The sequence below is a fragment of the Scophthalmus maximus genome, chromosome 1, assembly GCF_022379125.1.
Source record: "Scophthalmus maximus strain ysfricsl-2021 chromosome 1, ASM2237912v1, whole genome shotgun sequence".
NCBI classification, from domain to species: Eukaryota; Metazoa; Chordata; class Actinopteri; order Pleuronectiformes; family Scophthalmidae; genus Scophthalmus; species Scophthalmus maximus.
The window spans coordinates 7,000,001-7,018,252 of record NC_061515.1 but is presented as its reverse complement, the minus strand read 5'-3'; the positions used below and the strand labels follow the sequence as shown (position 1 = coordinate 7,018,252).

The window sequence follows — 18,252 nt, the reverse complement described above, 5'->3', positions numbered from 1 at the left end:
AGTTTTGTCTTTGTTTCGCTGTTTAGTGGCTCGCACAATAAAAGAGACACTTTTGGAAAGAGGAACAGAATGCAAGATAGTGCATGTTAATGAATTCATTTATTTTCTGTTTTTTTGCTCTCGCTGTGCTTGAAATTGGATTTCATTCAGCAGACTGGGATTCTGGATGATTCTGTGTTATTCATTCAATTCATTTAGCCCTTATTGATCTGGGTTCCGTTCGTTCAGTTTCATGAATCCAACAGTGACAACAGTTCATCCATGGCATTCTCATTTAATCAGCTGCACCGCTTCATCTGCAGTCCGTCTTAATAGGAGAAGATACAGTATGTCTCTCGTCCATGCGTTCATGCTCGCCTGCTACATACTCGTGTATCCCAGTGTTTGCAGAGCAGAGTTTTTTTAACCGTGCCGGAGCAGTAGTAATGACCATCCCGCTCCCCGTAGCCTCTCCAGCAGGCTCCCTAATTGCTGCCAGCTTGTTGCATGTCGAAGTCTTGGCACACGGCCGCTCGTCCCAGTTGATCCCAAGCACTTTATTTCTGGAGCGCCGCGCATACGTGCGAGCGTGCGCCGTTTCGCCGGGACTCTGGGTGCACTCCGGTGCCCCAGTTAGCCCGCCAAGGCTTAGAATGTGGCAGAGTATTCCACGAAGCGAGAGGCGGAGAGGCCATCGGGCCATCTCGGCGGTTCGATGGCCGGCTAAGAGGGGTTGACTTGGTGAGAGTTTGGCTCGCTGGCTGGCTGGCTGGGGAACCTATAAAATGGGTGTTTTTACTACTGTAAGTTCTAGTGTTTTTTTTAGTTTGCTTCGCCTTCGTCGGCCCTTGAAAACACTTGATGTTCCTCCTGGCGTGATTATTTTTCGGTGAGCAGATGGAGCTCCATCTCCGAGTCCCACACTGTCGCTGTGGATCACAGCTCAGCCGCTGAGTCACTCTCCCAGGTTGCTCGTGCCTTGATTTAAAGTCCAATCCTGAATTTGTTTTTGCAACCGGTCAAAAGATGAGAAATATTCAGCCGCTTTCTCAAGCATTTACAAAGAACCCGACTTCTTGTGTCGACCGAGCTTTTGCAAGTATTTGCAATGCAAACCTTCATGGGAATGCAGTTGTAGCGGTCACATTTGCCCTGCTGCACAGTAACAGTCTTTATAACTGGGGCTATATTTGATAAATGGCATAATCAGTTGACTTTTTTGAGACTGAAAGATATGTCTCCAGTTCTGAATTGAATACAGCTGATCATAGTACCCCAGTTTTGTTTTCAACGCACCTTACAGATTTGGACTTTAATTAAGCCTTCTTCAAAGCGAGGCGTCGCGGCCCAACGAAATACTGCTGATTGCCACGAGCCCACGCAAAGCTGAGCAGCGTGTCTCCACAACTCCAAAAGAGTCGGGACTCTGCAATCAGAGCACGCTGCTCGTAACAAGAGGTTTGTGGCACTGTCAGGAATTGTGTCGGGATGAGTCCGGAAGTTGTGGTGTATCGTCGTCAAATATCCTCCGGTCGTCGCGGCAGCTCTTGCATTAACCACGAGAACAGTAGAGTAAATTAGGGTAAATTCCTCTACCTTTTTGGAATATTTTCAGTTTCATACCAAACAGTTGTATATGCAAAAGTAGCCGGGAGCCACCGGGCAATTAACACATACTGATTGATTTTGGAAAGACCCTCTGCAGCAGACCTGCATTAAGAACGGGCGGTTTTATTCCATTCACCGAAGTCATTGTGTATACATGTGAACACGTGAAATGGTTTAGGAATCTTTCTTTTTGTAAAACGCAAAAAAGGGTTTTCTCAGAGCTAATAAAATTCTCTGACTCCTCCAAACCTCGTAGTGACGCTCAACAATGATGGGCTTCTCCGAGCAACGGAGGGAGGATCTGAAAATGAAGATAACTGATGCCTGCAAAGCTTTGGGGGAGCGATAAAAACACATCAAAGCTCTTCCGGCTTGAAATTTCCACTGTTCGAAAGTGTCATTGGTCCAGACAAGATCTAGAAGACCAGGAACATTTTCCAGATCCAACTTCTAATCTAACGGGCAGAAAGGCAAAGAACCCCCCCCCACCCCCACCCCCATATGACTGCTGTAGGCCACTGTATTTTCCATTTCAGCAAACCTTACTGTACATGAAAAAAAAATCTAAACAGAGCTACTGTCTTATTATATCTTCATGCGAGAGCCATTATCCTCACACAAACTAAAATCCGCTGGTCACCGTCGACCCTTAAGTGATGCATTCCATCTTTGGATCAACCACCGTCAAATATAGTTGAGCGCTATAGATAGAGCCATCGAAGCGAAACAAAACTATCACGTCTGCACGGTGCTATATATTCTCACTGTAATGTATTACGTCTCATAGGAAGTCTCTTGAGCGATATGTAATGAAGTTACCGGGCCTGAGTAGCAGCATTATCGCGTAGAACCGAGCGGCGGAACTCAATTGATAAAGAAGCAGCTGAATGTACTGTATGCTGGAATGAGATTAGATATCCGTGTCGACACAACTTGCGTAAGAGCCGTGTCCCCGAACGCAACGTACGCTGGTCACAAGACAGCGGTCATCAGTCATGACACCCGTGGTGTGTGAGGCTCAGGGTTGTTGTTGCACGGATAGACTCTTCACTGTGTGAAGCTGGCCTCTATTTCTCTTCATCACTAATGCAGATTGGCTTTAAACTATACATGTACAAGTGTCCTGGCAGTCTGCAGTGATAAATAATAGATTTTTTTTTTTAATATATATATATACCAGAAGTATAATTAATAGGCAGCAGGAGCACGAGTAATTACCTGCACTTTTTCTTTGTAGTTCTGTGGAGAATAATTATGAGAGACTTGAGACAGGTTGGAAAACCCCTATGCTTTTCTTTTTTTATTATTTGAAAAAGAAAAGAAAATACTAAAAAGAGTGTCTGTTGCAATTCTTTATGCGTGCTGCATTCAATTGCTTGACGTCCAGTGCCTCTCGCAATGGGTGGGTAGAAAACAAAACATCGGCATCACCAATGGCGACGTCGTTATTGATGTTGCACGGAGCCATTTCCCTCTGTGCCCAAAGTGAACCCAGTGGTCTGCGCCAGCGCAGGCGGTAATGAAAGCCGAGTCACTGAGCAGTGATTACTCGTTTTTTCTTCTTGCACAGTCACAGTCGGCGGAAGCATAATGACTCAATGTTATCTCGTGTCTTGCATACTTGAGCAGAAATCTTACGCAATCGCCTAGGCCGATGGATGGACTTCAGCGGGCCGTGCCGTACGCATCTCGGTGCCTAGTATGTGTGGCGAGTATAACGCTGATGGGAAGGGGAGTTTGTGACAGAGAGATGCAGAATCAGACAAGAACAGGAAAAAAAAATATAGGATGGAGGGAAGAGAGAGTGAGATCCATAGAAACAACAAAAAAAGAAGACATGACATACTTGGAGCGACAAACAAGCCTTCACTCATCAAATTATAGAGCCGAGGCTTGGGTGGAGCACACCCTGCAAAATGTAGGCTACTCTGCTTTCCGCGAGGCTGAAACCTTATGGTTGCATCCAGGGGCAGCCTAATTGGCAGTTGGTCAGAGTCGGAGGCATCTATAAGCTCAGATTGGCACTGCCTGCGCTCACTGCTAAATCGCCGGACCCCGGCCATCTCAATTATTTGAACTCAAAGAGGAAAAAAAAGAGGAAATCTAAAGTGTATAGTTATTGCTAAAATACATAAATACGGTATGTTCAGGTTCACGCTAAGGGAGATCCAGTTCAAAATAACCTATCCATCGCACAGCAAATTCTGCAGTGGGACTGATTATGAATTATTTTGGCTTCTTAAAATTAAACCTGGGTTTTATAGCATCCAGTATTTAAGTCCGCCAGCAGAATTATGGGGTCGCTATTTTTTTTTTTCAACTTTTCCAAAACATCAGTGCATTTTTCTATATGACTTAAAGTAACAAAATGACACAATGGCATAGTTTTCCACTTGGCCGTGGACTGGACAAATCTACGACCGAGTCCAGTTGCTCCCGATTCAAAACCCTTGAGGATAACGATGACCTGTCGTGGAGGAGTGAGAATCTCCACAGACAATAGCATTGTTTTCAATTCAATTCAATTCCATTTTATTTGTATAGCGCCATATCACAACTTACATTGTCTCAAGGCACTTTACATAGTGAGGTCAATATTAATAATTGACAATATTAATAATTTGTGCGTGTAACGTAAAAAAAAAAGCTCCAAAACGCAAATGCAAATTCAACAGAAGATACCCAGATGTCATCATGGTACTCGGTGGCAACAGCTGAGGGACCAGTCAGTGTTTTTTCCATTTTTGCGTCCGTGCAAAATGCAGAGGCCCAAAAATAAGCAAACCTGGCTCCCACCTACCATATAACTTGGTGACCTGTGCCAACTCATCACAAAAAAATGCTTTCCTTTGGTAAATAACTGATACATGCCCTTTGTTTCCAGCCACACTTTGGGTTCAAGCATTTTTGCATGGCGATCAAATGCTTAATGTTGGGACTGAAAACTGAATTCAATTTCACCTGAAGCAGCAATTACTTTCTACAAAAAACAAAAAACAAAACCCTCAATCAGTGTAAATAGCAGCATTATATTTCTAGATGTACAAAACAGTTAGCACTGCTCATAACCAGATCAGGGGGTTGGTCGCGCCTGTGATCATGAAGTGCAAATGACCACATGACGGATAACAGTGAGACGCATATATGAAAAAAAACAAGCACTTTCAGGTCAGCGGACCAGATGTGAGTCAGGCACCTTTCTCCTCCTGTCCCGGGTTTTCACTGTGCGCTTCCCAATGAGGAGCAGATGTCGGGATGCTCGTTAAAGCTCGCTCCTCTCTTAGTGTTTATCGGAGAGTTTTATGGCAGAAGACAATCACGAAGGTAGCACGGCGAGGCAATTACCTGTTTTACAGCCAGGCCATGTTTATCGATCTCATCAGAGACTCTTGACCCTTTTCCAAGGGAGTTGTAATACACTTAATGGACATGTAACTCCCCCCCCCCCCCGCCCCCATCTCGCCAAATTATTGATTGCAGTATAATGTCATGTACATCTGTGCCGGGGGGTCACTTTGAAGACACACACAGACAAAGACACCGGGAATTATTTTCTTTAAGATGGAGGGAGATGTGTACATCCCAGTTTGTCTGCAGTCGAATGAGGCTGTTTTTTTATTTTCTGGACGGATTGGAGACCTACAGCAGCCCCTGAGAACTGTCTTATTCGATATATGTCAAATGATAAATATAACACTGCAGGGCTCTTGGCTATACAACCTGAAATCTGTAATTTTAGGTTAAATGTGGTTGATCTTTTTTTTTCCCAGCCATCATGGCCGCAATCAGTTGACTTTGCTTCCGAGCGTATGAATAATAGATATTGGTTGCAAGCCTGGTTGAATATCAGGAATTCCAATAGGTTTGAAATGTGTTTGTGAGATGCTAAGTGTAGCCTGTGGGACAGCTTCATTACCTCACACATCGCATATATGTATATATATATATATATATATATGTATATATGTGTGTGTATATATATAGATATACACACTCACTCGCACACACATGCACAGAGGTATAAATCTCGACATCCCACCCACGTTGCCCGGGGCCACGGAAGCAAGGCAGAGGGGGATGGCGGGATGTGGGGTGAAGGAACGAGCGATGGAGACACAGGAGGATTGTGGCTCATAAAAATAGGCTGTGGGCCGGGTCTGTGCGTCTCCTGCAAATCCCTCATCTGATAAGGGAGAAACTTTTCTATCAGTCAACTACCAGACTCCCACTCGTTCTTCCCATTCCTCTCATCACCTCCTCCACTCCCCTCCCACACACCGTCTTCCATCATTACCTCATGCCTTATAATAATGGCTCTGGTTTTGTAATGACAAGTATAGAGGTCTCTCGATAAGCCACCGCCAATGCCATTCCTTGCTTCTGTTGTACCATCGTGACTGAGACATCAGAACAAAGGTCATCAGATTTGAATGTGACGCAGGAAAAAGAACCCTCAGCGTGTCTCGGTGTGTTTGGACACAATGAACCACCATGATCGATTTTTAAAAGGATGGTTGGAATTTCTGCATTCACCCAAATAAGCAAAATCATTTGCACAGTATTTTGTGTGACCTTTTGGAACCAAAAGATTTGATATTGTTCAATCAAATAAGGCGGGGAGCCGCAATGGCTGATGCACTCTCTTCATTATTTTCAGTTTAACTGTGTACACGGATTTTTTTTGACATCGTGGAGACCGATCAGCATGTGAACACACATTCATTTGATTCCTCCACATTCCCCCCTCGACCTTCCTCCCCTCTCCTTTTGCCCCCTAGAGCAGATGCTACGGTCCTCCCCGACGTTCACAGCCCCCCCCCCCAATCTACGGCGCAAACCACCGAAGCATCTGGATCTGGGATTTGAAGTCACAAGCCTCCCGCAACGCGTTGTGCCTCTTTTTTTTTTTTCTCCTTCTCCCCCTCTCAAGAATGGCACTTTGAAAAAGCAGCCACAGAGTTATGAGGCCATGCCCCCTCTTGAGTTCTGAGACTCTCTTTTTTTGAATAACGTCCCCTTGAGAGGATGGTGCAGTGTCAGTAAGTCAAGTGTCGGGTCGTGTGTCATTTTTCTTCTTCTTCTTCATTCATCTCGTACGCAGCGAATAAAAGGGATCGCAGATCTCCTTCGTCACAGTTCTGCAATTAGTTTCACACGTTTGACTCTTTGGGTCACGTGTCTTAGGGTCGCGTGCCGCCGAATGTCGTGTAAAGTTGATAGTGAAGTGCAGTAACTTTCAAGGATTCCTATTCTCTCCCGCACTGTCGCACACACTCTTGGCAAAGTTGGGACAAAGCAGAACATGAACTCGGCTGTCGGTGAAATCAAAGCGCAGTCTGCAGTGCCGACAGTGCTCGTCGCCTGTCAACAGCTGCACGCAGTCTGTCCAACAGGAACTGTGCAGTCTGCCTCTTTCTCCCACAAACACACACACACACACACACACACACACACACACACACACTCACTCACATTCCCTGTTGCTTTGAAGACGGCAAGCGGCCTCTGATCGCTGTCGCGTGAACAGTGCCAGCCCAGTGCTCCTCTGGCTTAGGAAGGCTAAACTGCCGCTTGGCCTCTCTGGCTTTGGATAAAATGGGTTGAGGATCAGGCTTAACATCCCCGTCCTACCGTGTTGGCTCGGCCGGAGTAGTACGTACTGTTAAATTGGTCCCGCCGTCCATGTTGCTGTGGCTGCAGTCACTGATGTTTATTTTGTTGGCGCATCGTTCACACACACACACACACACTCACACACACACACACACACACACACACACACACACACACACACACACACACACAGAGGTCAGGATGAAGGCTGTTGCCCGTAGTAAAACAGGTTCTTATCGATAGTTTGAATAAGATCGGGGAGAAATCAGAGTCCTCTAATCCATCTCAGGATAGTGGGATTTTCGATGAGGAGATTTTGGAGAATGCTTAATAGTTTCTCTTCCGCTTTTTTTCGCGGCTTGTTCTTGATCCAAGTGAAAGCTCGGTCACTTATCTCTGAGCGGGTGGTTTTCTTTCTTGCACCCTGTTTGGTAGAAGATTACTACCTCCCCTCTCGCCTTCGCCGACTCCCTCCTGCCCGTGTGACCACGCTGCCACCCTAATCCCTGCCTGGCAGCATGCGCTGACCAGGATTTCCCCAGACAGTAACTAGTCCCGTAGGCACTCCAGCAATCGGATGAGATAATTCAACACTGAGAACGGGGGAAAACATCCACTTTTAGTCACATTTGTCGCTGCGTCCACATCCTAAGATGTAAAACGCACATAGGTGCCAAACACATCTGAAATTCTGTTTGGAGGCAAATCACGCCTCCTCACTGGACCAAACACTGTATCCACACTTCCACTGTATGAAATGACACGTACAGTGTGTGAACAGGTGCTTACTGTAATCCCAAGCAAGGCCAGCGGCATATGCCAGGCTGTTCTTTTCAGAAAGGCAGCCAGGAGAAGACGGAGCGAAAGAGGAGCTTAGCGGCCCCCGTCCCTTACTCCCTGCCTCTCCTCCCTGTTATCTCCTGCCACTACCGTGTCCCACTGATGAGTGACCCAGAAAAGTGTGTCCGATACGCGATGCAAGTCAATCCAAAAAGAAGAATTAGGTGGCGTCGGCATGGAACGCGTCCCATATTAGGGTTTTTACTGAGGGGTGGGGGATGTGAGGGATGTGATCATTATCAGAATGCCCATAATTAATCAGCAGCTATTAATTGATCAACCCTGAATAAATCAACCCCGATGCAAAAAAACTGAGTAGCGAGGAGCAGGCGCACGCTTTTTCCACAAGTCTGCCTGAATCCTCTGAACATTTCATCTTCCTGAAGATGATTCCTCCGGCATCAGAGACATAGATATCCACACTGCACTCGTTATGTATGAATGATTCATTTGAGTTCATCTGCTGGTATGCTGAGAGAGAGTCATGCATTAGTGTGTGTGTGTGTGTGTGTGTGTGTGTGTGTGTGTGTGTGTGTGTGTGTGTGTGTGTGTGTGTGTGTGTGTGTGTGTGTGTGTGTGTGTGTGTGTGTGTGTGTGTGTGTGTGTGTGTGTGTGTGTGTGTGTGCGAGAGTGAGTGAGAGAGAGAGAGTGAGAGAGAGAGTGTGCGTGAGTGTGAGAGAGCATAAGGTGAAGAAGAGAGAGAGCACAGTAATCTATAGTCGGGATCTATACAAACGTTTTGACTCAGGGTGCAGAATATATTTCCTCCGGCTACGCTCTGCACCGTATGTGCATTTACACATGCGTGCACAAAGTGAGTGCACATGCATCCTCGTGCAGCGTGTCTAATGGAGCTTAGTTTCAGGGCGGGACCATTCGGAGACCTCGGGATCAAAGAGCCGTTCCGCAACTGCTCTCTCATTTGTACTCTGCGACCGCAAAGCTCTGATCTACTGACGGTCAGAAACACGGTCAGGGTTGAGGTCGAGTGGCAGCTCGCGACGGTCAACTCTTTATTTCCTTTCTCTAACGTGTTGTCTCTCCGCCTCTTGTTTTCCTTTTTTAGAGTGCTCCCTTCCAAAATGTGAATCCAAACTGGATGGCCCGGGTCAAACCTCAGGTAAGCGATCACACGATCTGTTCATGTCATTAAAAAATAAATAAAGAAATAAAATAAAAAAGCACAAATAGAAAGAGGGAACGCGGTTACTTTCACGTTTAGGAAAAGCTTCAGAGTTCCGTGAACTGTGTTTTTGAGTTTGGCAAGACACAGGACACTCCCATAAGATAAGATGCGGTGGTGTGTATGTGATGCTGTGTGTGACCATTACAGTGTGCATGTGTGTGTGTGGGGAGACGGGGCTGAAACATCAAGAGCGACGTGCGCCACGGCCACGTTGAGCTAAAAATGTTATGTCCCGTCAAAGTTCCACTGCGTTGAATCCCAGTTGACTGAAGCTCCCCCGTGGCAGGGAAGCAACCGTGACCGCTTGGGTTCACGTCCCTCACGCACCAAGGACATACTGTACATGCTAAAAATACACCAAGTCACTCTCTCCAGGCTGAGTTGTTTGCGGGTGCAAATGGGGCGGTTAAGTGGCCCACATTGGGTTATGCACGTGGATTATCCTAATTGAACCTGGTTCCCCGGCCAAAGATTATTAGTTTAATCTCACTTGGACCCGACATGCGTTTGGAAGTGTCTGGCGCTTTTCCATGAAAAAAAGATTGATTTAGAAATGAAAGGATTGGTGTAATCTGTGCCTGATAACCTGGCACAGGCGAGCAGAACGTGCATGCGAGTCCAGAGTCAACACGTGAAAACATCCTTTGAGAATAAGTCTTTGTGCATGTCATGTGAGCTTTCCAATATTAGGGGGCGGCGTCGGGGATGGATGAGACACACGCAGCAGATTATTGTGACCCCCAGCGGCCCGTTGCTCTCCGAGCCCCGTGTGTTTGACACAGTTTCGACCTGATGTTTTCCAATCGGGTCGCCCAGGGATGAACATTTTTCAAGAGCGTTTTCGAATTTACAGCCGGGCCTATTATTCCCAGTTAGCAAAATCCGAGTGGGAATTAATGGGTCATGATTGGGATGTGCCAGCTTAAGCTTGTGCCCTGGCCGCAGGCCCGCAAACCCTGCGAGCCTCATTCCTGACGCGGAATCACCAAACAACAAAAATTAAAAATAGAAAGAGGCAGAAATCGGCGAGCTGCTCACAGTAAATCAGAGGTAATCAGGTCGCACTGGCCGTTTGTGGCTGATTGTCCATTTTCAATTACTCTGAACAAAATTAACTTGCCGCCGAATTAAGTGACGATTTAGCAAATTGCCCGAAGCGCTCTGTTGCACTGTAACATGAACTTGCAGGTGTGCAAAGTCCTCTTGAGAGGAAAAAAGGGAAAATTAAGACTAATGCGTCTTTCCGTTGCTTATTAGCTGATCTGGCACATTCTAACCAGGGAGTGTTTCTGCTGCCCACAACAAACTGTTTGTCCTCATTAAATGTGTGAACGAAGGACATGTGTGGACATGCGTGGCAGTGTGTGTGTGTGTGTGTGTGTGTGTGTGTGTGTGTGTGTGTGTGTGTGTGTGTGTGTGTGTGTGTGTGTGTGTGTGTGTGTGTGTGTGTGTGTGTGTGTGTGTGTGTGTGTGTGTGTGTGTGTGTGTGTGTGTGTGTATTGCTGGATGAGTGCCTACTCTCAGCACACGTTTTGGGACTATTTCAATCCCTGTGTGGGAAAGTGTTCATCATTTTTGGGTATTATATTTATATTGTACGTCTTTTCTTTTCCCTTTTCTGTAATATCTACACAAGTCCCTGCATATTGTCATGTTGTTGTTTTTTTTTGTCTTGCCATTTAGATTCTTCATTGCTTCCTTTCAAAGGACTTGACATAACCTCAAAAGGATATTTCCTGTTTTTTTAAAAAAATCTAAACTGGGCTTAGTTGTTTTGCCAACATGTTTTGAGAAGGATTTGGCCTGTCAGAGCTTCAAGCCTGTTTTGCTCAGAGGAGCAGTCTTTTTCCATTTGGGTCAAAAGTTACCGATAATGTATGACATGGTATCCTGGGTTAGTAAATAATGGATGAAGCGAGGGGAAGAACCACAGAGAGTGCACATTGCTCAACCAAGTCAGCAAATATTAAACATTTACTTTGCATCATTATTGTTTCTATGGTGACTTGAAAGCCTTATATAGGCTTTTTTTTTCTCTAGTATCGATTGAACTGTAAGAATAAAATCTTTTGCCAAAACAAAAGCTGCAGTGGGCAATTCTAGATAACCTGCCTGGGTTTAAGACAATCCATCAAACCATTTCTGATGTGACAGCAGCAAGGTTTCATGTCCCGCATGTTGCGTTCATTGATGCATTATGGCTAAGGATAGCAAAGGTGGGTGACGATCAACGGATCCAAACGAATGATGCCGGTTTACGTTTTTGGTGAAAGCACGAAACAGAATTCGAGTGTGTGGAGTTTACAGGCCTCACTACGGTGCTCAGTGACGTCTCTGCCCCCCGAGACTCAGCCTGTTTAGATCCTGCATCCAAACACGAGCACTTTCATTTTGCACATACAGTATTTCCATAACCATTACTGGATTAGCAGTGGACATGCGATCAGACAAGCTCAAACACATTTTACACTGCACACACTTGGCCTGCTGTACATTCTGGATGTGTTTTGTGGACACATAGCCACAGAATCCCAAGTTTCTCCCCAAACGCTTTCGGCCTGCATGTGGATTTACATACTAAACATACTTAGAGTAAGTATTTGGACTAGATATACCCCAGATATTCTCTGGCTTTCAGTCCAAGATTATCTGCCACATTATTGGCAAATATATCCAGTTTAGTCGGCATGATTCTGATCTCTTGCTGCACCAATAATATTTAGCATGCAAAGGATGGTGACGAGTACAGTCTGTGCCAAAAAACAACAACAACAGATTCATATTTTAACATGGGGAAGATGGACATGGAGAGGAATAGAAAGTTTAAAAAAGGCAAAGGCATTTATGATATTTGAATGACTCGTCCTTCCCTTTCCTCCATATGTTTCTGTTCAGTTTAATTCTGCTGTGAACTCTGTCTCTCGTCTCTGCCCATACTGGGCTCACTGTGTGGTTCCTATTGAATTGGGCTTTGAATGCTAACCATGTGCACTGCGGGTAGACGGACAGGCAGGCAGGCATGCTCACTCAGAGACACACACACACACACACACACACACACACACACACACACACACACACACACACTTCTAAGCAGCAGAGGAAGTGGTTTTCTCTGGAGTTCATTGGATATTTTTGGGGTTTTTGCTCTCCCCTGCAGAGGCCAGGGTGTGGAAGACTAAACTCTATATTTTGTGCGTGTGCGTGTGTGTGTGTGTGTGTGTGTGTGTGTGTGTGTGTGTGTGTGTGTGTGTGTGTTTCTATGAATTCTGTTTACTCACTCTCTTCTCCCTGGGTTTCCCATTTTTTTTATTCTATTGCTCTGTTACTTTTTATCTCCGTATTTGTCTGGTTATGTCTCTCAAAAGATAATAAGGCAATTACCCCAGTTTTGTTTTTATTATTGTTTCCATTGTGATTAACATCAAACCTTTCTGTACAAAATGAGCCAAAACTGGTGCAACAAAAAGCTTGTAGCAACACTGAAGCCCAGGCAGAGGATGGAGGAATAATATCGCAGGCTGACTAACAGGTCTGCTGAGCTTCATTTGATCGTGGTTTGCCTCAAACCGCCAGATTAGACAAGGTGCTGTCAACTCATTTACATGCAGTTGGAGTATCAACCATAGTACCAACCATAATTTGCATGGCGGCATGTATCGTGTGCAAGTGCCGCCATCCACCTTGTGTCTACGAAATAGGTGTGTAATCGCGGTTTACTACTGATTGACCGCAAAGATGTCAGCGACGCTTTTACGGTAAGAAAAAACGGAGAGTTTTTATGTCTGAGGTTGGCATCAGATGATATGATGGAACAAGAGGGCAGACGAATCTTCTGACTCCTTCATGTATTTACATCTACGGAGCAGGACATTGCAAAGTGTCCACAGGAATGTGTCATCACATGAGAGGCTCTCAACATTGTCCAGTTTTCACGTGTGCACACACGCAGACACACAAACAAGTTTGGACGAGAGGGAGGATGGAGGACAGCTGGTTAGACTCCCCGTGATGTCTCGCACAGAGACAGCCGGACTCAGGCGTGTTTGTGTGCACCTCCGGGTGCCTCTGTGCACAAAGTTCGTCCACATGCGCATCTGACTGTGTGCATCCTCCTGTGTGTGCGCGCGCCTTTTTGCCTATAGTTTGTATGTGTGTGTGTGTGTGTGTGTCAGTGTGTGTGCTTGTGCAGAAGGCCTTAATTGGATCATGCTGTAGAGCACTGGCTGTGTTGCTTTTAGGAAGAGCACAGCTTGCATCCAGGATATCTGTATCATGTTATCTGTTTGGCTAAGCAATATTTCCTGTTGATGCAAAAAAACAAGACAATCAAGAACTAACCCCCCCCCCCCCCCCCCCCCCCCCCCCCACACACACACACACACACAATTTCATGTATTTTTCCAACTTGTTAAAAACAAGCACATTGTGTAATAAGTGTTTTTCTGTACCTGAATAATGATCTTTGCACACCGCTTTTATCGAAGATGTTATTGCTGAATCAAAAACTCAATAAAATGAGTTTCCTATCACATTGGGTGAATGTCACATTGCATTTATATTAATATTAATATGTCTGCTATATCTTTAATTGCATTTGGCGAAATTATACTACAAAGCATCAACTGGTTCAAGGATATTAAATGGTCAATCATAAAGAATAATTATCATATTTTTCTAATCCCCCTGACATTCACAGGCATCAAATAGAAAACGATTGTTTTATAAATGCTAAAATAGATTTTAAAAAACCACAACGCACGGGAATTGAAAGGAGACATCTTGCCATTTTTTGAGGAATATCAATCCTATTACTATTCTGCATTTAGGACATAATACTCCTCATAGATCAGTGTGTTCTCGGTAGTGCTGCCCAGAGTCTTATGCAATGTTTTTATGTGCGTGTGTGTGAAAGAGTGGGGGAGACGGAAATCTACGAGATCTAGAATAGGACCCTGAAGATGGAATAGTGCACATTATACACACAACGTGCACAGACAAACACCTTTCGGTAAAATACCAGCACCCACTCGCTGATGGGGCTCACGAGCCATGAATATCCTCATCATCATCATCATCATCATCATCATGCATAGCTGAACTCTTGCCTGCTTTACACAAACACACGCACACACATTAAGTACATACACCACACACACCCTGCTGTATGCTGATGCAGGCTCCATCTGTCGTGGACTGCGTTTTCCCTGAAGTCAAGTGTGTTCTGCTGCTCTGTCAACATCCCATTCAGCGTGGCTTCCGTCGGAATCCTTCCCACTCTGCAAGACTTGATGTTGATAACAATAAAAGTGTTTCAGTTTAACAGTAAGAATCTCGCCGGGATGTAAAGCATGTGGATAAAATACAGATGAGCGGTGTGATGTTGCTCATTTTTCTTTCCCGGTCGTCCCTCCCCTCATTATCCCTTTCTCTCCCTACACCTCTCTTCTTCCCCCCTCCCCCTCCAGCTCTTGTATCATTTCTGTTTCTCACATCCTCATCATCTGTGTCCTCTCTCTCTCTCTCTCTCTCTCTCTCTCTCTCTCTCTCTCGCTCTCTCTCCCCCGACCCTGGTATTTTCCTGGAGAGCACTGATGCATGGGAAAGCTCCGGTTCCGCTCCGCCACCTGTCCAATCGCCATCAACCTCTCCCCCTGCGCGTCAGCCAATTGCCTGCCAGAGATGGCCAAAGGGGGGGAGTGGCTAAACATGAAGGGTGGGGCGGACGGGGGGGGGGTGATGCTGTGTGCGTGTGCTGGTCGCTGCTTGATGCGAGGGGATATAAAGAATACTTGGCCGCTCCAGGGACAGGGGGATAGCTCCGTTCCTCTTCTACGGATGTAGTTGCAGTTTTTTTTGGTTTTTTTTAATGGCTGTGCTGCTGCAGGAGCCGTACTAAAGAATGCTAAAGAATGCTTTTCATTCACCGGTGCATTCAGAAGACGAAACAGGGCATGGTGCGGGATTGTGTGACAGCATCGTCAAGTGATTGTGATTATATGTGGTCCATAGCAGCAGCGTGGCAGTTTGACAGTTGCAGTGACCTCACAGGCGGAAATGATATATAAATGCAGATTTTTCCCTTTTTTCTTCTTCTGAATAACGCGATCGATTATTACCCTGAGATTCTATTTTGCAGTAGAGGTGGTGAGAGCGTGAGGATGAATGCCATTTACAAAAGGTGACACCTAAATGAAGGCTTTCACTCGAAGCAGTGTGGATGATGGGGAAGAGCTCCAGGCCCGAAGGCTTTGCTTCCTAAAAAATCTGGCGCGAGGTCGTATGCCATCTCTTATCCTTTGGGAAGATCGTGGACGGATGGAAACCCTCCCGTTGCTGTCACGCTGCTTTGCTGTATTGGTCAGCTGAGCAGGTCTGAGTGCAGCGGCCAGCTGAAGACATGTCCGTCCACATCCTGTCTGCCGGACCTGGTGAGTATGATGGGATTCTACAGCGGCGGTTTGTTGAATAATTCAACACTAGCCGGAGAACAAATTCGGCTCGGCAACGCTGAGTCTGTAGGCCGCGCTTGCCGGCTGAAATGACGGTGATGGTGTCGTCGGGCCATGTTATCGTTCCAATAATTGCCATAGGATTTTGTTCGTGTGTGTCCGTGTATGGATCCGATAGCAGCACTTGGTCGCCGCCACACTCCGCTCTATACTTAGAGCTACTTTTTGACGGCATCACAACATCTTCTATTTTTGGCCTGCCAGCCGACTAGGGAATGAGTCATGTGGCCTCACATCTCCTCATGGTTTTGTGTTGACATGGTGGGGGCTCGGGGGGCGGGGGCTTGTAACCACCGGAGGGCCTGAACAGATGACATGGCACTGCCCAGCATAGTTCTCGACTGAATGCGAGAACTGAAAAAACGAGTGAAGACGCGAACCTTTGACGACCCGGCCGGACTCTGGCGCGGCGCTGCGGAGGGTTCGATGATTCGATTCTGCGTTCGAGACTTTTCTTTTCAAACCGCCGCTTTTTTGCGGTTGAACCGAGGCCACGGGCCTAGGAGTCCTACGGAATGATGGTGAATGCTAAACAGAAGCACGAGTAGAGAGGGGTCATCATGTCATTGGAAGGTCGATTGCACAACAATATCAATCTAGTTACCTTTTACCTGACATCATCATATTTGTGAATCTTGGACTGTGATGTGTCATGTGTCTTGGAGAAATTCAAGCACTGACGACATGTTTTTGTCCATATAATCTAAAATAACTCCCAATTTGTCTTTTTTTGTCTTTGTCTGTCATCGTACGCAGAGTTGAGCCGAGGAAGAATACAATACACAGGCGCGCTCAAAAGTCCCAAAAAATGTCACCCATCTTTTCCCCTCATCCCTCACAAGCACGTCACACTTTTACTGTTGTACTTTTGATCAGTCCTCCGATTCATCGGGGGAATAATGTGGCTGCTGTTGCCCGTGGAATTGGGTAACGTTCTAATAACTTTGTGTTGGCGATTGGACGATTAAATCAAAGGAGTTGGTGCGTTTTTTTGAAAAAAAGTCCTCGCTCTCTGCGGCTTGTTTGTTCCCCCCTGCGGCACATCATGTGTGTGTATTTGGGCACCGGGGAGAATTACAGGAAATGTTCCAATCGAGCGTTTGTTAATTTTTTTCCTTTTTGGAGGGAGAGAGTTTAATGCGGAGCACTCTCTGCATAGAATCAAGCTTCCCACCGCGTGTTCCCGAGCCTCTCTCTCTCTCTCTCTCTCTCTCTCTCTCGTTCAACTTCTCCAACCCTGAGACCCTGACTGAGTGAGCGGCTTCCTCGCTTTGTCTGCTAGGTGTCGAGCTGAGTGTCGGGAGCGGGCATTGGCTTTGCTCATGCAAGCGTGACGGTCGCTTTTCCTTGCTCTTCGATCCGTCCCTGTTGATTGTAGTCGAGCGTGTATTCGACGCTGCGGTCAGCCGGTGGTTATTCTTTTCTACACACACGATGGGAAAGCTGTTTCAAGGACGGCGTGTGTCCGGCGCTTTAGATGTTCTAGGACGGCCCGTTGAATTCACTCGTCACTCTTTCGAGGCCGGAGGAGCTTCATTCCGCGGGGTAGGCGGGGTCACACTTGCTTAAAACGTAAAATGAAATACAGATGCTTTTGATGCAGCCCAGTTGCCGTGGTCCTTTCATGAAGGTTATTAGAATCCCCCATGTAACTGCACAGTTTTTTTTTGTTTTCCATCCTACAAACTGTTTATTATTCTTCCTCTCCAATGCTACAACTACAAATTGCTCCACTGCGAGAGAGACGGGGCACATGGCGGGGAAAAAAAACCAACGTGCAGTGACCCGTGAGCATTTAATATTTAAGCAGCCTGCCAATATGGATTCGCCTGCGGCCGCATGATGGGAATATGAGGGTCAGGAATGTCGGTATGCCTCCTTCCGTTAGATTCCCGTCGCCTTGCCCCTCCTCTTTACAGTTTGGAACAAAGAGGTTTAAGATGATGTGGTTGTTGTTGATGTTGTTGTTGTTGTTGTTGTTGTTGTTGAATCTCAGAGTAGAAACACAGTGGTCAGACTCAACCCAAATATGAATTACCCTTTAATTAACTTTCTCAAGTGTTTGACTTGGCTGTTGATAATTTATCAATTTTTGACTGTAGATTTGACTGAAGTATTTCATTTCTGGATTAACTTTTTTTCCCCCTTCTGAATATTAAACTGTCAAAAGATAAGGAGTGGTGTATTTGTGAGGGTGCTTTGCTTCACTGCGCTACGCTGCCAAAAGTGATCCCCCAGAAGGCCACTGGTGACGCCATAGATGCTGTGTTTTTCTACGGATTGTGTTTTGCCTCTGCTCACGAGTACCTGTTCCACTCACTGGAGTACTCAGTGACCCCCCCCCCCCGCTGTGCGAGACAAAGAGTGCAGGGGGTGAGTCAGTGTCCCCCCTCCTGTTCTGTGCTGTTTGTGATATCGCATTGAGATTGAATCGAGAGAAGTTACTCACTTTGTTATGTGTGTTTCCCGCAGGAAGAAAAAAAAAAAAAGAATCATTCTGTGCGCCGTCCTATC

General features: G+C 46.0%; 1 protein-coding gene across 5 annotated transcripts in view; it reads left to right on the top strand.

Annotated features, from left to right (window-relative positions):
- triob (trio Rho guanine nucleotide exchange factor b) overlaps positions 1-18,252 on the top strand; it is a 95,400-nt gene that overhangs the window by 2,234 nt on the left and 74,914 nt on the right. For 4 of the 5 annotated variants that reach the window (XM_047332833.1, XM_035629603.2, XM_047332821.1 and 1 more), the window contains exon 2: positions 9,107-9,160. In XM_047332833.1, the coding sequence (XP_047188789.1) occupies positions 9,107-9,160 (54 nt within the window). Of the gene's footprint in view, positions 1-9,106; positions 9,161-15,530; positions 15,658-18,252 lie in introns of those variants that run through there. The other variant, XM_047332812.1, reaches the window with a different exon arrangement.